Source organism: Emydura macquarii, unplaced genomic scaffold, assembly GCF_026122565.2.
Source record: "Emydura macquarii macquarii isolate MOO-44397 ecotype Brisbane River unplaced genomic scaffold, CSIRO-AGI_Emac_v2 contig_3219, whole genome shotgun sequence".
NCBI classification, from domain to species: domain Eukaryota; kingdom Metazoa; phylum Chordata; order Testudines; family Chelidae; genus Emydura; species Emydura macquarii.
In genome coordinates this window covers 1,005,461-1,020,345 of record NW_027133356.1, presented here as the reverse complement: position 1 = coordinate 1,020,345, position 14,885 = coordinate 1,005,461, and the positions used below count along the sequence as shown (strand labels likewise).

The window sequence follows — 14,885 nt, the reverse complement described above, 5'->3', positions numbered from 1 at the left end:
AGAACAAGGCTGAGGAGGCGAGCGAGTCCCATTAGGCCAGACAGAATTACATCCCATTACTCTACATCCGACGTAGCCACTTCGGGCAAAATTAGGCCTATCTATCTAGGTGCCGGCAGGGCTCCCATCACCATGGCGTGGAGCGCCACCAAGTATTTAAAAATAGCAACTATAATCACCCCCTTCCCCCCTGCCGGCCTGCCATCAGCAGAGCTGGCTTCTCTTGAAAACCCTCCCACTCCGTTACATTCCTAGCAGCTCCCTGCCCTCGCCACGGCGCCCCGTGCCCTTTCCCACGCTGCCTGCGCTCTGCTGCTCAGAGAGGAGATCCAGCACGGCCGGGGTGTTCAACTGGGGAGAGGAGAGGTCAGATGAGGTCCCAGGCTATTCCAGCCGGCCTGGGACGGAGTCAGGGAGACATACGGACGACAGTCCCAGGGACTATTTCTTTTGATTTATGGCACACGTGATAACTGCAGCCAGAGAGCGAGCCAGCTGCTGCTCCTGCAAGCAATTCACCGAAGAGGCCATCAATCGCCTGCTCCTCCCCAAAGTGAGGCCTCACGATGGACCCTCCTTCCCGCACAGCTTGGGAAGAGACAGGCCTTGCAGCACGACCGGGGAGGTCCCTAGGTCGCTAGGGCAGATGGGGTGGGGCCTGACTTCCAACAGGGAGGGAGGGCACCTCTGGAGAACGCCCGGCCGGCAGTGCCTTCCATGACACCCAGCGGGATGGACCAGTGTCCCGGGCGCGTCTCAGACAGGCCAGCCCCAATCCGTGCCGTCCTAAGCCGGCGCCCTTGGCTCCGCGCGTGTCACTGGCTCACAGCGAGATCCCAGCCGGCTGCTGAATTCCACGCCTGCTCCGTGGTGGGCCCCCGCCGCCTGCACAGCAGGAATCTCCACCCCAGCTGTCCAAGGCCTGGACAGGGGCGAGATGGAAACAGCGGCGCACTCCGAGCTGGGGGAAGAGGGGAAATGCCGGCCGAGAAGACGCTGCTGTGCGATGCCTGAGAGCCGCTGGGCTCCCTGGAGCATGAACGCCGACACCCTCCACACAAGGGGCGGGCGTGAGTCTCACTCTTCAAGAGCACCCAGCGCCAGACAGCCGACAACGCAGCCCCACTTCTCCCGGGCACCCAGCTGTAGCTGCCAGCGGGACATGCAGCGTCTACGAGAACCCAAAGGAAACCAGTCAGAGCTGCTGCATTTACTGCCGGGCTCTCCCGGCTCAGCCTGGAACACAAAGTGCATTTGGGGCCCGATGCTCACACAGTTTTGGCGTCTACCTGCCTAAGAAACGTCCACTTAGGGTGACCCCAGCTGTGCACCAAGCAGGGTTTAGCTAGCCGCAGGCGAGCAGAATTCTTTGATTTCTACACTGAGTCATAGCAATTGTGCAGCTAACGGCACAACATCCACATTACATATACGGACCGTAGGCAGAGCAGCAGCGACACCCCCAGTGACGGTTCCCTAGCACACCCCATTAGGTACTAATATATCATTTGTCCTGGCACGGCGGGCGTGCATGGGCCAGGCGTGCAACACGGTGCACGCAGGCTGACAGCAGCCGGCAGCAGACATGTCAACGCTCAGACTTCTCAGCCATAGCGGCACGGGGTACAGTCAGCCTGCCTACAGGACACAGCCAGAGCATCCGGCCCGACACTACAGCCGTGCCAGTCACCCCTCTCCAGCCAAACCTAGCATGGTAACCGGTGACTGCTCCTGCTTTCTAAGCGCACTCTGCGGCCCGGTCCCCCAGAGATACATCTCACCTCCCCTGCACGTGGGGAGTGGTCCAGCCAGTCTGCCACTCCAGCCAGGCCGCTCCACTTGTCACGCACAGGCGGCGCTTTTGGGCAGGGGTCACTCCAAAAGCTACAGTCGAAGACAATAAGGTGGCTAAGTTGAGCACTCAGCAGGCAGGAGACGCCAGAATTCAGGCTGCCACGGCCCCCGTAACTCTGCTCCCTTGCAGGCGTGACGAGACAGTCTGCACGCCTTCCCCGACTGCTGTTTCCACAGGACCCCCGCCCCATTCAGAGAGCGGGCACCGCACGAGCCCTGCACCACGTACACGTTTATTCATTTCCTCCGGGGCTTTCCGTGGTGCTCTCACCGCCGCATTCACACACGTTAGTGGCTTTCTCGCCACAAGCCCCCTCTGAGATTAGGTAGAATTATCATCCCGTTTCACAGGCGGAGAATGGAGAGTCAGAGAGATGAGGGCTAAAACTGTCCCAAAATGGCTGTTAATTTGTGGCCCCCAACTCGAGACGCCTAGGGCCCGCTTTTCCAGTGTACTCAGCGTTTTTGTCTCACTGTGCGTTCAAAGCACAGCCGTAATCCACTGCAGGTGGGAACACCCCCCACTTCTACAGATCTGGCCCCCGGTGTCAATCCTGGGGCACCCGGAGCGCGCGGAAGACACTGCTAGGGGCCAACGGGAAGCGTTTAACTTTGTGACTTGCCCAGCATCGCACAGAAACTGCGTGGCGGAGGCAGGGCTGGAATCCAGTTCTCCAGGGCAGCATTCAGCTGCAGTAACCCTGAGACGCTCCTTTCCCTTCCAGCAATCACTGCCTCATTCACTGCACACCCGGCCCTGTGCGGAGCCAATGCTGCAGGGGCTCTACAGACAACACTCTCCTTCAGTACCTGACCCTCATCATCCCCGGGACGGGTCCATCTCAGGCACTGAATGAGGCCAGGGGTGTGTGGAAAAACCAGCCCGTCACCACGGCATTAAAGCCTGGATCATCGCGCACAAGGGCAGAGAGGTGAGGCTGCACAGACAACCTGCCTTCCGGCACTTCTTGGCTGCGGAGTGCTCCACTGTGTACCCCGTTAATGTTCTTCTCGGGTATTTTTGGGGTGTAATATCCAAATTAACACCCCCCCCCCCCCCGAAATTCCACCCCGTGGAACCATCTTGACCCCGACTCGGGAGATCGGCAGGGCTGGGATCTTTAGATTCCCAGCACAGAGTTCTGGCGCTTGAGCGAACCGAGAAACTGGCAGCAGTAGCAGGCTGTTACCCTCCACGTGGATCAGCGAGCAGAAGGTCACTGTGCGGGCAGGTTTCGCGGCCACTGACTGAGAGCAGAGAAGGCAGGGACTGAGCAGCCCTGGTTCCTGTCCACACTTGGCAGGGGAGCGTGCTCTCCTGGTCACAGACCCTTCTGCCCCGTGCCCCTCGCCTGTCTCTGAGCTCCCCACACTCCACTCCGGCTCTTGAAACCCGCTTCTACGTTCCTTCTTCCCCTCCGCTCTGCTGGGGCCCCGGCGGCCGAGGGGAGAGGGAACGCGAGCACAGGAGAGCCAGGCCCAGCGCTGGCGCAGCCTGAAGGAGGCGTGCAGGTTTGGTGCCGGCGCGGTGCAGAGGGAATCGTTGGAGCATTTAGCTGCTGAACGAAGGCATCTCTACCGTGCACAGGCAAACTGAGACTTGCCCAGGGCTTGTACATTTGCCCAGTTTGGGTGAATTTTCACAGAACAGCAAAAGCAATCTCCCTGATACTGGGGAACCCCTCCCTGCTCCAAAGCCCGGGGGTGCAAGACCTTTTCTGCCCAACAGCTGCAAGAATTTCTCAGCATGAGCACGGTGACATTTTAACCCTACTTTCCTTTTCAGGAAGAGTTGGCCTGGTTTAGCAGAAATCCAGGCGGAGGCAGACAGCCGGCATGGAAGAGTTCGACAGAAACGGTTAAATTGGACAGTTCTATGCAGCTAAAAGCAGGGTCTTACAACGGGCAGCATCCGGCCACCCTGACTACAGAGCACGCTGCACGCTACAAACACGCCGCCGCTCGCTTCGGGTCGCTAACGCCTAACGCGGCGGCGGCGGCAGACACCCCAGATCTCCAGCATCGAGAACTCGCCCCATGGTGAAGCTACTTGCACCGAGGAGGGAGCTTCCTGCCACCCTGGGCTCTGCCATCACACCCTGCCCCCCCAGCGCCCCTTTCGGCAGAGCATGACAAACGGCTCCCGGCGCGTCACAGCGCCGCCCTGGGGAGGCGGAGCAGGGGGCAGAGGACTTCTCAAGGTCACCGTCAGTCAGGAGCAGAGCCGGTTTCCTGCAGACCCGGGGCGCTGGTCTAACCGCGAGAGCCCCCCTCCCCCGCTTGGGGACTCCCTGCCCACTGCACCAGGCCGAGGAGGCAGCGCGCCGGGCCTCCCTGGCAGCTGGGGATGGGCTGGCCCGGGGGGGCCCTCACAAACTCCCCAACCCGCCACCCCCCGAAAAGGGAGCCGTGCTGCTCACGCCTCTCCTGCAACCCCCTCCTGGGCCACGGGGACCCGGCGAGGGGACACGAGCAAGATCCAGCGCCCCACATGCTGCCCCCAGGGGGGCTCGTCCTCCAGGGCCCAGGAGGCTACAAGTGAGGTGCCCCCCCCCCCACGGTCTTACAGCTCACCTCCCGTCCAGGTCAACTTCAGAGCCCCGAGTCCCCCACCCCCCCGGGTCATGGCCGGGGCGACTCCAGAGCGCGCCCCACCCCCCCACGTCAGGGGCCACAGCGACTCCAGACAGACAGACAGACACCCCCCTGGGGGTTGGACAGCTCCTGACCCCCCCTCAGTACCTTCCAGCGGGGCCACGGGACACCTGACTCCAGCTACGCCCCCGCCCCGAGCCTGGCCCCCCCCGGCCGGCAGTCGGCAGAGCTGGGGGGCGGGGAAGGCGCACGTGGGGCAGGCAGCGGCACGTGCCGAGCAGCCCCGGGGCCCCTCCCGCTGCGCGCTGCGCTCTGTGCCTGGGGCCTGCCCCCGGCCCGGCTGCTCGGCGCTGTCTGTCCGTCTGTCCGCCTGTCCATCCGGCCGGCCGCCCCCCAGAGCCGCAGGACGGACGGACGAAGGGCTGAGCGCGCAGCCTGCGCGGCCGCTGCGCCCGGGCTGCTCCGCCGCGTCCTGCGCCGCCGCCGCCGCCGCGCCGCCTCCGCCTCCCCGCGCCGCTGCAGTCGCCGGGCGGCCGGGACGGGCTGGCGCTACGGCCGGCGAGGCGAGGCGAGGCGAGGCGAGGGGGAGCGGGCCGGGGCCGGGGCCGGGGCCGCAGGCGGGGGGAGCCGCCCGCCCTGTCCAGCCGCAGCCGGAGCTCGCCGCTGACGCGCGGCCCTGCGGAGCGGAGCGGAGCCGGATCCGGAGCGGGCGAGGAGCAGAAGCAGCAGCCGCCGGGGCCCGCAGCCCCCCACGCCGAGCACCGGGAGGGGGGGCGCCCCACGTCCAGCCCCCCCTGCTCCTGCCAGCGCCGCCAGCCCAGCCCGGAGCCGGCCGGGCGCAGGGCGCGCCGGGGGAAGGGGCCGCGCCGCACCGCGCCGCGCCCCGAGGCTCCGGTCCCCGCGCCCGGCAGGGGGGTCCCCGCCCGCCCCCGCCATGGAGCCAACGCCGCCGCCGCGCACAGCCGCCGGCGCTAGGATCCCAGGACGCCCGGGCCAGGCGTCGGCAGCGCCGCGGCCGCTGCGCCTCCCCGCCGGGGCCGGGGCCGGAGCCGGAGCCGGAGCGGAGCATGCAGCCGCCTAGCCGCGCGGCGGGCCTCGCCTCCAGCCGGCCTGCTGCCTCGCCGCCTTCCCGGCGCCGGCCTCGCCGCCGCTAGGAGCCATTTTGTCTTCCCCCCCCTTCTCCCCGGCCCCCTCCCCTTCCCCCCTTTGCCAGTTCAAAAGCGGAGCGGAGCGAAGCGGAGCGGGGCTGGGAAGAGCGGAGCGGCGTCCTGCGGGGAGCGCTCGGCGCGCACGGACCCTGCCTGCCTCCCCCGGCCGGCCGGCGCGCAGGGGGCTCGGCTGGGGGCAGGGGGCCGCCAGCTTGGCTTTGTTTCTTCCTTCTTTTCTCCTCTCCCCTTTTCCTCCCATCCCCCCCCCCTGCCCCTTTGTTAGCCGGCGAGAGGAACTAACAGCGGGGGTGGGGGGGTAGGGCCCGTTGTCCTGTCTGTGCCAAATCCCAGACGATGGTGAATTATGAACGTGCCACATCATGAAGCTCTTGGGGCAGGTGACTGTGCACCACACCTGGAACGCTGCCCTGCTCGCCGTCGTCTACCTCACGCTGCACGCCTGGGTTCTGTCTGCAGCCGGTGCCCCGCACTGCCCCTCCGTCTGTTCCTGCAGTAACCAGTTCAGCAAGGTGGTGTGCACGCGCCGTGGCCTGGCCGAGGTCCCTCAGGGCATCCCTTCCAACACCCGCTATCTCAACCTCATGGAGAACAACATCCAGATGATCCAAGCGGACACCTTCCGGCACCTGCACCACTTGGAGGTCTTGCAGCTGGGCAGGAACTCCATCCGGCAGATCGAGGTGGGTGCGTTCAACGGGCTGGCCAGCCTCAACACCTTGGAGTTGTTTGACAACTGGCTGACGGTCATCCCCAGCGGGGCCTTCGAGTACCTGTCCAAGCTGCGGGAGCTCTGGCTCAGGAACAATCCGATCGAGAGCATCCCCTCGTACGCCTTTAACCGGGTCCCCTCCCTCATGCGCTTGGACCTGGGGGAGCTGAAGAAGCTGGAGTACATTTCCGAGGGGGCTTTCGAGGGATTATACAACCTCAAGTACCTTAATCTGGGGATGTGTAATATTAAAGACATGCCCAACCTCACGCCCCTGGTGGGGCTGGAGGAGCTGGAGATGTCGGGGAATAACTTCCCCCAGATCAAGCCGGGAGCGTTCCACGGGCTAAAGTCTCTCAAGAAGTTGTGGATTATGAACTCCCAGATCGACCTGATTGAGCGGAACGCCTTCGACGACCTCACCGCCCTGGTGGAGCTCAACCTGGCCCACAACAACCTGACGTCGCTGCCCCACGACCTGTTTGCCCCCTTGCGGTACCTGGTGGAGCTGCACTTGCACCACAACCCCTGGAACTGCGACTGCGACATCCTGTGGCTGGCCTGGTGGCTGCGGGAGTACATCCCCACCAACTCCACCTGCTGCGGTCGCTGCCACGCCCCGCTGCACGTGAGGGGCAGGTTCCTGGTGGAGGTGGACCAGACCTCCTTCCAGTGCTCCGCGCCCTTCATCATGGACGCCCCCATGGACCTAAACATCTCCGAGGGGCGCGTGGCGGAGCTCAAGTGCCGAACTCCCTCCATGGCCTCTGTGAGGTGGTTGCTACCTAACGGAACCGTCCTGAGCCACGCGTCCAACCACCCCCGGATCTCCGTCCTCAATGACGGGACCTTGAATTTCTCCCACGTTTTGCTAACGGACACTGGGGTTTACACGTGTATGGTCACCAACGTGGCGGGGAACTCCAACGCCTCGGCCTACCTCAACGTGAGCACGGCCGAGCTCAACACTTCCAACTACAGCTTTTTCACCACCGTCACGGTGGAAACCACAGAGATCTCCCCAGAAGACATCTCCCCTAAATTCACTAAGCCAGTGCCAACAACGTCGACAGGATACCAGCCGGCCTACACCACCACCACCACGGTGCTCATCCAGACCACCAAAACGCCCAAGCAGGTGGTGGTGCCCACCGCGGACGCCAGCGACAAGATGCAGACCAGTCTGGACGAGGTGATGAAGACCACTAAGATCATCATCGGCTGCTTTGTGGCCGTGACGTTGCTGGCGGCGGCCATGCTGATTGTCTTTTACAAACTTCGCAAGCGGCACCAGCAGCGCAGCACGGTGACGGCCGCCAGGACCGTGGAGATCATCCAAGTGGATGAGGACATTCCGGCGGCACCGGCGGCTCCGACCAACGTATCAGGTGAGGGGGCAGTTGTGCTGCCTACAATTCATGACCATATTAACTACAATACCTACAAACCGGCACACGGGGCCCACTGGACAGAAAACAGCCTGGGGAATTCGCTACACCCCACAGTAACCACTATCTCTGAACCTTATATAATTCAGACCCACACCAAGGACAAAGTACAGGAAACGCAAATCTGACTTTTTTTCAGAAATTATAAATGCAATAGAATGCACAAAACAAAAACAAAAAAGACAGCAACTTTTGTACAGAGTGGGGAGAGAGACTTTTTTTCTTGTATATGCTTATATATTAAATCTATGGGCTGAGAAGAAAAGCAGATTATATTAAAATTAAAAAAACAAACAAATCCTATTTTCTAACTTGTAAGTTCTATTGAAAAAAAAAAAGGGGGGGGGGAGGGGGGAACAAAATCAAAATTTCAAACAAAAAAAGACGCCAGCCTGACTTTCTGGAGTGAGGCTGAGAACACACAGGCAGCAAAGGGACAGGCTGGGAGCGGGGGAAGGAAGAGGTCAGGTTTCCGAGTGCGGTAAAACAAATCCGTTTATAGAAAGCTGTTTTCCTAAAGCCCAACATCACTAGTTACAGATTTATCTTATTTCAAAAGATGAGGAGACATGCACCAAGAATTTGTACTGTGCCAAAATGTTACAAATGCAATAATGGATTTTTTGTGTGGGTGGGTTGGGGGTGGGGGGGGGGGGGGGGAAGAGATGGAACGACCGTAGGGCTAAATCTATCTCTCTATATATCTATATGTATTAAAGAAAAAAATGCCAACGTTTGCCATGTATCTCAGTGGGGATGTGCGTGTGCCTGCAGGGACCGGCTCTGTGGGTATCCGTGGACACGCGTGCATGTATTCCGACAGAGCTTCTAAAGAAAGAGCAGTGAACGAGAGAGAGAAATTGGCGTTGCTCTCTGTCAAATGCTTCCACACTGCACCAGATTCCTGCAGTTCAGTTTAACCTGCTGTGTGCAGGGACCATGCGTGCGCGCCTTTGACTTTCCCAGGAGGGAAGGGAGCGAGGGAAGGCTAGATCAGGCTGGCTAGAGGACATCCCAGCAGCCTTGTGCTATGCGTGTGTGTCGAGCTGAGCTACGGTGCAGGAGATCTGACATATGATTGTAGACCAGGCTCCAATTTGGTGATTTTTTTTTTCACCTTTTTAAAGGTGGCAAGAGATGAAGCTTTTTCCCCCCATCCCAATCGCTGGGGTTCCACAACCAGTAGAGGCTCTTTCGCTACCTGTCAACGGGTGCGGAGCGGGGTCGGGGAGAAAATAAAGCCGAAGCTGATGCAAGGCAGAAATATTCTTGCTTGTTTATAGAAATGCAACCAGATTACGCATGGGGGAATCTTAACATTGCCAGAAAGTCTCTCTTGCTCACACTAGCATTTGGTGAACCCCAGAAGGGGGGGGAAAGGCTTTCCTCCCTGTCACATACCCCCCCTTCCCCCCCAGGGAGCTAGTGAAAGGAGTTTGGGAGGCAGGGAAGCGGGGAGGGGTTGTGCGCATTTCCTTCTGGTCCATTTAAACAGTAATTACTTTCATTTCTTATCTTAGCTTTAAAAAAAAAAAAAGTGAAAGGGGTCAAATCAAAAGGGGGCAGAACAGAAGAAGCAAGTCCAAATCAATCTGACTGTACTATGAAAAACAAGTGTATTTTTGTATTTTAATAAACATTGTTAACCTTTTTAATGCAATGTCCCTAAAGGATTAAATTACACCTGACCCGAGAAGGAAAAGACACAATAAAATCCAAAGGTTTTCTGACCTGGTACTGGTCAGAAAAGCCACCCGAAAAAGAAAAAAAAAGGGGAGGGGGGGGATAGGGGAGCAAAACTGAAGAGGTTCATTAAAAGAAGTATTGAACATTTTTAAGCTGTCCGTAGCCTTTCCTTGAGTTAAACAAACACATCTTGAGTGCTAGCGAACGCAGCCGACTCCAGTATCTGCCTAGGGCCCTGGTCAGAGGGTGCAAAGCGGGGAGCAGCCAGCCTAAGTCCTGCTGAGCTGTTGGGAGTGGGGGGGGGGGCAATAAAATGCAGCCTCATCCATTCCCCAAGGAGCTATAGCCCAGCCCCCCCCTCCCCAGATTGCTGTGCAAATTAAGGCTCGCTCAGGATTCCCAGCGGAGCCTCCCCCCATCGCAGGGCACGAGATGACCTGCCTGTCTGAGGGCTATTTACATTCGGATCCTAAACACGGCTGGCAGAGAAGGCAGCCAAGCAGCCCAGAGGGTGGCGAGGGCCGTCCCAGTACCTGGACGGATGGACAGACAGACCAGACGCCAAGGCTCTCTGCCCAGCCTCGCACATTTTCAGCGGCAGAGACTGAAAGCCCCTTCCTGGCTGAGGCCAGTTTGCATTTAGGAATTACATCGTCCCCGGGCTGGCAGGATCCTATTCAAAGCGAGGAAAAGGCCAGCCCTGCCCTCCCCTCCGGCCCCAGCACAGGGCTAGCCGGCGGCCTCGCTCGCTCGCTCGGGTCCCGCTCCTTGAACCGCAGACTCTAAACCCGGCTGGGAAAGCGCCAGGCTGTCAGTGCCGGACTGATGAGAAGTTATGCAAGGAACTGGCGGGGCGGGGGCGGGCCGCTCGCAAGGCGACCCCCCCTCAGCAAAGGCCGACGCAGGGCCCATTAGTCAGCGCGAGCGCTGAGCCTCAATAGACCCGGCCAGCAGAGAAATCGTCCTGAAAGGAAATTCGCCCAGGGATCGCGGGCCATTTTAAAACCAGCTGCCCGTGCCTGGACCGGGGGGCTGCAGGCAGCGAGGGACGTGGGGGGCTGCAGGAGAGGCAGAGGGACAAAGCCCATTAGCTGTGTGTGTGTGTGTGTGTGTGTGTGTGTGTGTAGCCCTGCCGCCAGGAGCTGTAATCGCTCGGACCCCGGGCGAACGCTACCTCTGGAAGGGGCCGGCCGGGGTCCTGCGATAGCCCTTTGCTCAGCCGCCCTCCCCCACGTCCCAAGGCAAGTTCTTCTGCTGCGCCAGGGGGTCCGAGCCGGTTGTCGGACCCTACAGCCGCGTAGGCAAGCGGGGGGATTTCAGGAGATGGCCTCCGAGGCCAGCCGTCGAGCAGGAGAGGGGCGCTGAAGGGAATTTCCCCATCCGCCCCAGTGGCACTACGACACCGTCTGTAGTGAGCACAGGGGGTCACAGCAAGATCCTCCCCAAATCCAGCTTCACCATGACGGGTCGACCCCCCGACCCTGAGAACAAGCTGTAAGGAGCAGCCTCCCCCCCCGCACCCCCCAGTCACTTTCTTTGTGCCAGCTCCGTGTCTGTGAACGCACAGTTCTTCCCCAGCAACTCCTGCCAGCCGGGCATGACCCGCACTCAGAAAGGCCTGCCTCTTACAGGCTGTTTTCTCAAGGGCGGGGGGGATGCCCTGTGCATGGGGGGCCGGACAGGGGCACTTCCCCAGCCGGGCACAGACAGGCCCGTTAACGCTGTGATTTATAGGTCCCTCCGTCGTAACATATTAATTTGCCGTTAAACAATAGACGAATGGATCGCTCGCTGGCGAGTTTCAGGGGAGGGTGCGTGCGCTGCAGGCGCCCGTGCGACAGAGACGGCCCCGCTGCGCCGGGTTGGTGTGGGGTGAGACACAGCAAGTCAGCCACAGCCAGACCTCCCCTTCGGGGTGTTCCTGCCCTGTGCCAATCCTGCAGATCCCACCCAGCGAGCCGGCCCCTGCTCACACACGCCCCAGGGCCGGGGGACAGGGATCGTTCAGCCTGGCCACCCTCATACCAGCAGTGGAAAAGCTCCCCAGCATATGGGGCAGGAGGAAACCACTGGTGCTGATCCAAGCCCCCACACTTCCCAGAGACGGGCGGCCGAGATGCAGCAGGGAGGGGGCGCCCAGCCTGGCAGCAACACCAGCCAAAGAACGAAGGACGTGCCCGTCCTCCACAACCCTCCAGGGCTTGACCGTGGCAGGCCCTGACCCCTGTCCCGCCCCAGAAATGGGGCAGTGGCTAGCTGTCCCCAGGGGTTCCTGCCCCCCTGACCCACAGACAAGCTTTGCCAAGACACCATGCGCCGGAGGAGCAATCAGCTAAACCCCAAATTGACCTGCAGCCCTGGCAACCCCCCAGATGCAGTGGGGCGAGAAGGGTCCCCTCCCCCTAGGAGCCAGGGCGCTCCGGGCCACAATCTCCTGGTGAACAATGGCCTCACCCCATTGCCGCATGGAGGAAGCACACCCCACGACGGGCTGGGCCCTGGGCGTCTCCCCCCGCAGGCAGGGGCACGTCTCACCAGGCAGGAAAAGCCACCTGCTGTTCCTCTGGGGGTGAGGGTGGGGAGCCACTCAGCAGACGGGCAGCCCCCCCACGTTCTGTATAAGTGAAGAACAATTCATTGCTGAGCTGTTCCCCCCCAGCCCCAGCATTTTCAGGGGCACGGCCCTGGGGAGCACGACTTGTTCCCGGCTCTATGGCAGGAGCCGCGAAACAAACGGCCGGGGTCCGAAGGTGCGATTCTCAGGCCGGAGGCCTGGGGCAAGTGGGAGAAGATGGTGTCTGGGGAGCGAGCGGGGAGCACGTGCAGGGTTCTGGGGACTGCCAGCACCCCGCAATCCTGTAGCAAAGGCAGGAAGGTCATTCCCCCCCCGCCACAAGCTGCAGGGACCCAAGGCCCACTGGGGGAGCCCCATGCCCCTCGTGGAGCCAAAAGCTCCCAGAATTGAGACTGGGGCGCTGAGTGCAACGGCCGTGGGGGAGCCCACAGCTGGGTCTCTTTCCATTTAATTTCACTGACGTATTTCTTTATTTGGGGAAACTGGGCGCGTTTCTGTCACAACATGCGTCTGATGGTATCTTTCCGGCTGGCTCCTATCGCCCGGCTGATCGGCTAATGAAAACACTGGGCCACTCTGTCTCATTCCGGCTTCAGCTCAGCCACAAACTAGGTCTGTGCTCCGGTCCCTCCGCCCCCGTCTCGCCTCCGCCCCGCTGCTCCTGGCTGGGGGGGGCGGGGGCAGCTCCCACTAAAACCGTGCATGCAGCGGCAGCCAGGCAAGGGATGGGGCGGCAGCGGCAGAGTGGGTTTAGTTAAGTGCTCCGTTGTCATTGGGGCTTTAAATTAAAATACCAAAGCAAATAAGGTTCCTGCTCGCAGCAAAAAATGACTTGAGGGGGAGCGAGAAGAGCCTCCTTCTTCCTTTGGAGCCTCGCTTCTGCAGCAGAGAGGAGAGGCTGGGGCTGAGCGCGCCGGCCAGGGCAGAGCTGCGGGCCAGGCGCGGATGGAAAGGCAGCGCTAGCGCTCCAGCTGCTGGAGGCACCAGAGAGCAGAGACTGGTCGCTTCCCTGCCCCCCCAGAGCGCTGCCAAACTTTGCTCCCTGAATATCGGTCAATGCTAATGAAGGCTAGGGCCGGCTGCAGAGACGCTGCTGCGCAGACACCAGACCAGATCTGGACAGACGGACGGACAGAGGGGTGGTGGGCGGGGGAAGGAGGGGAATAATCTTTGCAGTGGATTCTGGGCAGAAGCCTCTGCCATTGATTTCTTGCAGACGAGCAAGCGCTGGAATGGCAGGAGAAGTCTTTGGAGAAGTCTCTTGCTGAGACTCCCGGGCTGGGCTTGCCCCAGCCCCCCCCCGTTCCCCTGCCCGTTTGGGCATCGGGGGACGAGAGTCCAGAATCAAAAGCTATTTTCGAATGAATTCCACGCAGCCAACGAGTCCTGGCGGGGGAGACTCAGGAACGCGGCCAACAGCCAGAGCGGGGAGGGGACAGCTTCCCTGATGTCCAGGACCCGTCCCCCCCGCCCCGCCCCGCAGGAACCACGCCAGCAGATCCCCCCCGTGCGAGTCCGGATCCCGCAGAGCAGGCGGACAGGCAGAGCAAAGCGAGCTATTCATCTGACAGAGGAGCCATGGGCTGCAGTGCAGGACTCCAGGAGCCATGGCAACTGCTCGGGACGCTGTTCCCCGTGGGGAAGGGGCTGCTCCGAGGAGCGGAGAAGCTCCCAGGCCAGCGCCTGCTTTGAATGGATCCAGCCGATCGGAGCAGCCCGGGAAGGCAGCCCCCCCCGCGCATGGCTCTGGAAGGCAGAGGCCCCGGGGCCGCGCCATGGCCCTTGTTTTAGAACAACGCTGCGGGAGCTGCGGCCTTCCCTCCGCGCCCGGGAGCCCTGCTGTCAACGCTGCTTTAAACTCGTCCGGCGCCTCCAGCACCAGCCAAGTGGAGCACTGAGTTTGACACAACGCCCCCCCCCAACGCACCCACACCAGTGCCAGGCATACCTGGCGCCCGTGCACGCCAACCTGCCGTTAGGCACCACAGAGCCCCACAGGCACAGCTCCGCACCCCGCCCGGATTCCCAAAATCACCGGACAGGCACCCAGCCAGCCCCAGGGCGCACGAGGAAAAGCCCTAGAGCATTTCATCGGACGCCCACAGCCCCACAGGGCTAGAAGGGACCGCCAGGCCAGTCTAACCCCTGCCAAGATGCAGGATTACTTGTGTCTACAACAACCACAACATGACAAAGCTGCCGCCGCGTGTTTAGACCAGCCGAGTGCAGGGGTACAATTCGCCCGTCAAAATCTAGAGTTTAGAGACGCTTCCCTAGCACCCCACCAGACTCCTCCGTACTTTCTGTGTGAGAGAAACGCTGGCTAACGGCAAACCTCCTGCGCGCAGGCTGTGAGAGTTTTACAGAGGGGACACTGAGGCGCAGGGAAGGGGAAGTGACGTGTCCGAGGTGTTGCTGCAGGATTAGAACCCCTGGCTCACAGGGGGCAGGACGACAGGCTGGTTAGATGGGGTTCCCAGCTCTGGAGTCGCTCCGTGAGCCGACTGGCAAGGCCCTCCCCTCCCCTCACTCCCGCCCCCACAAGTCACAGCACCAGGTTGTACCAGGGAGAGTGCCGTAATTAGCTGCAACGCCTTCAAAAGGCAAATATTTACTACAGAAGAAGATGCACTTCCAAAAAAAAAAAAAAAAAAAAGCAAAATGTCACAGCAGCTCCGAGAAATCCCCACCGGCGCCGCCGCGTCCCCGGCCTGGGACTGCGTCGGCTGGGGTCTCTCTCACGCCACACTGCTGGTGGGAGCTGCTGGCGCCTCCCAGCAGGAAGCTGGTTGGGACAGAGGGCCCTTAGCTCCCAGCGAGAGCAGGAATTCTCACCCCCTTCTTCCCGG

General features: G+C 61.2%; 2 protein-coding genes across 2 annotated transcripts in view; one reads left to right on the top strand and one right to left on the bottom strand.

The window, feature by feature from the left end:
- SND1 (staphylococcal nuclease and tudor domain containing 1) overlaps nt 1-14,885 on the bottom strand; it is a 412,723-nt gene that overhangs the window by 48,800 nt on the left and 349,038 nt on the right. The window lies entirely within an intron of this gene.
- Nucleotides 5,914-7,916, top strand: LRRC4 (leucine rich repeat containing 4). Its single transcript, XM_067531421.1, has one exon. It carries the CDS (start codon nt 5,978-5,980, stop codon nt 7,901-7,903), a length of 1,926 nt encoding a protein of 641 aa, XP_067387522.1. The 5' UTR covers nt 5,914-5,977; the 3' UTR covers nt 7,904-7,916.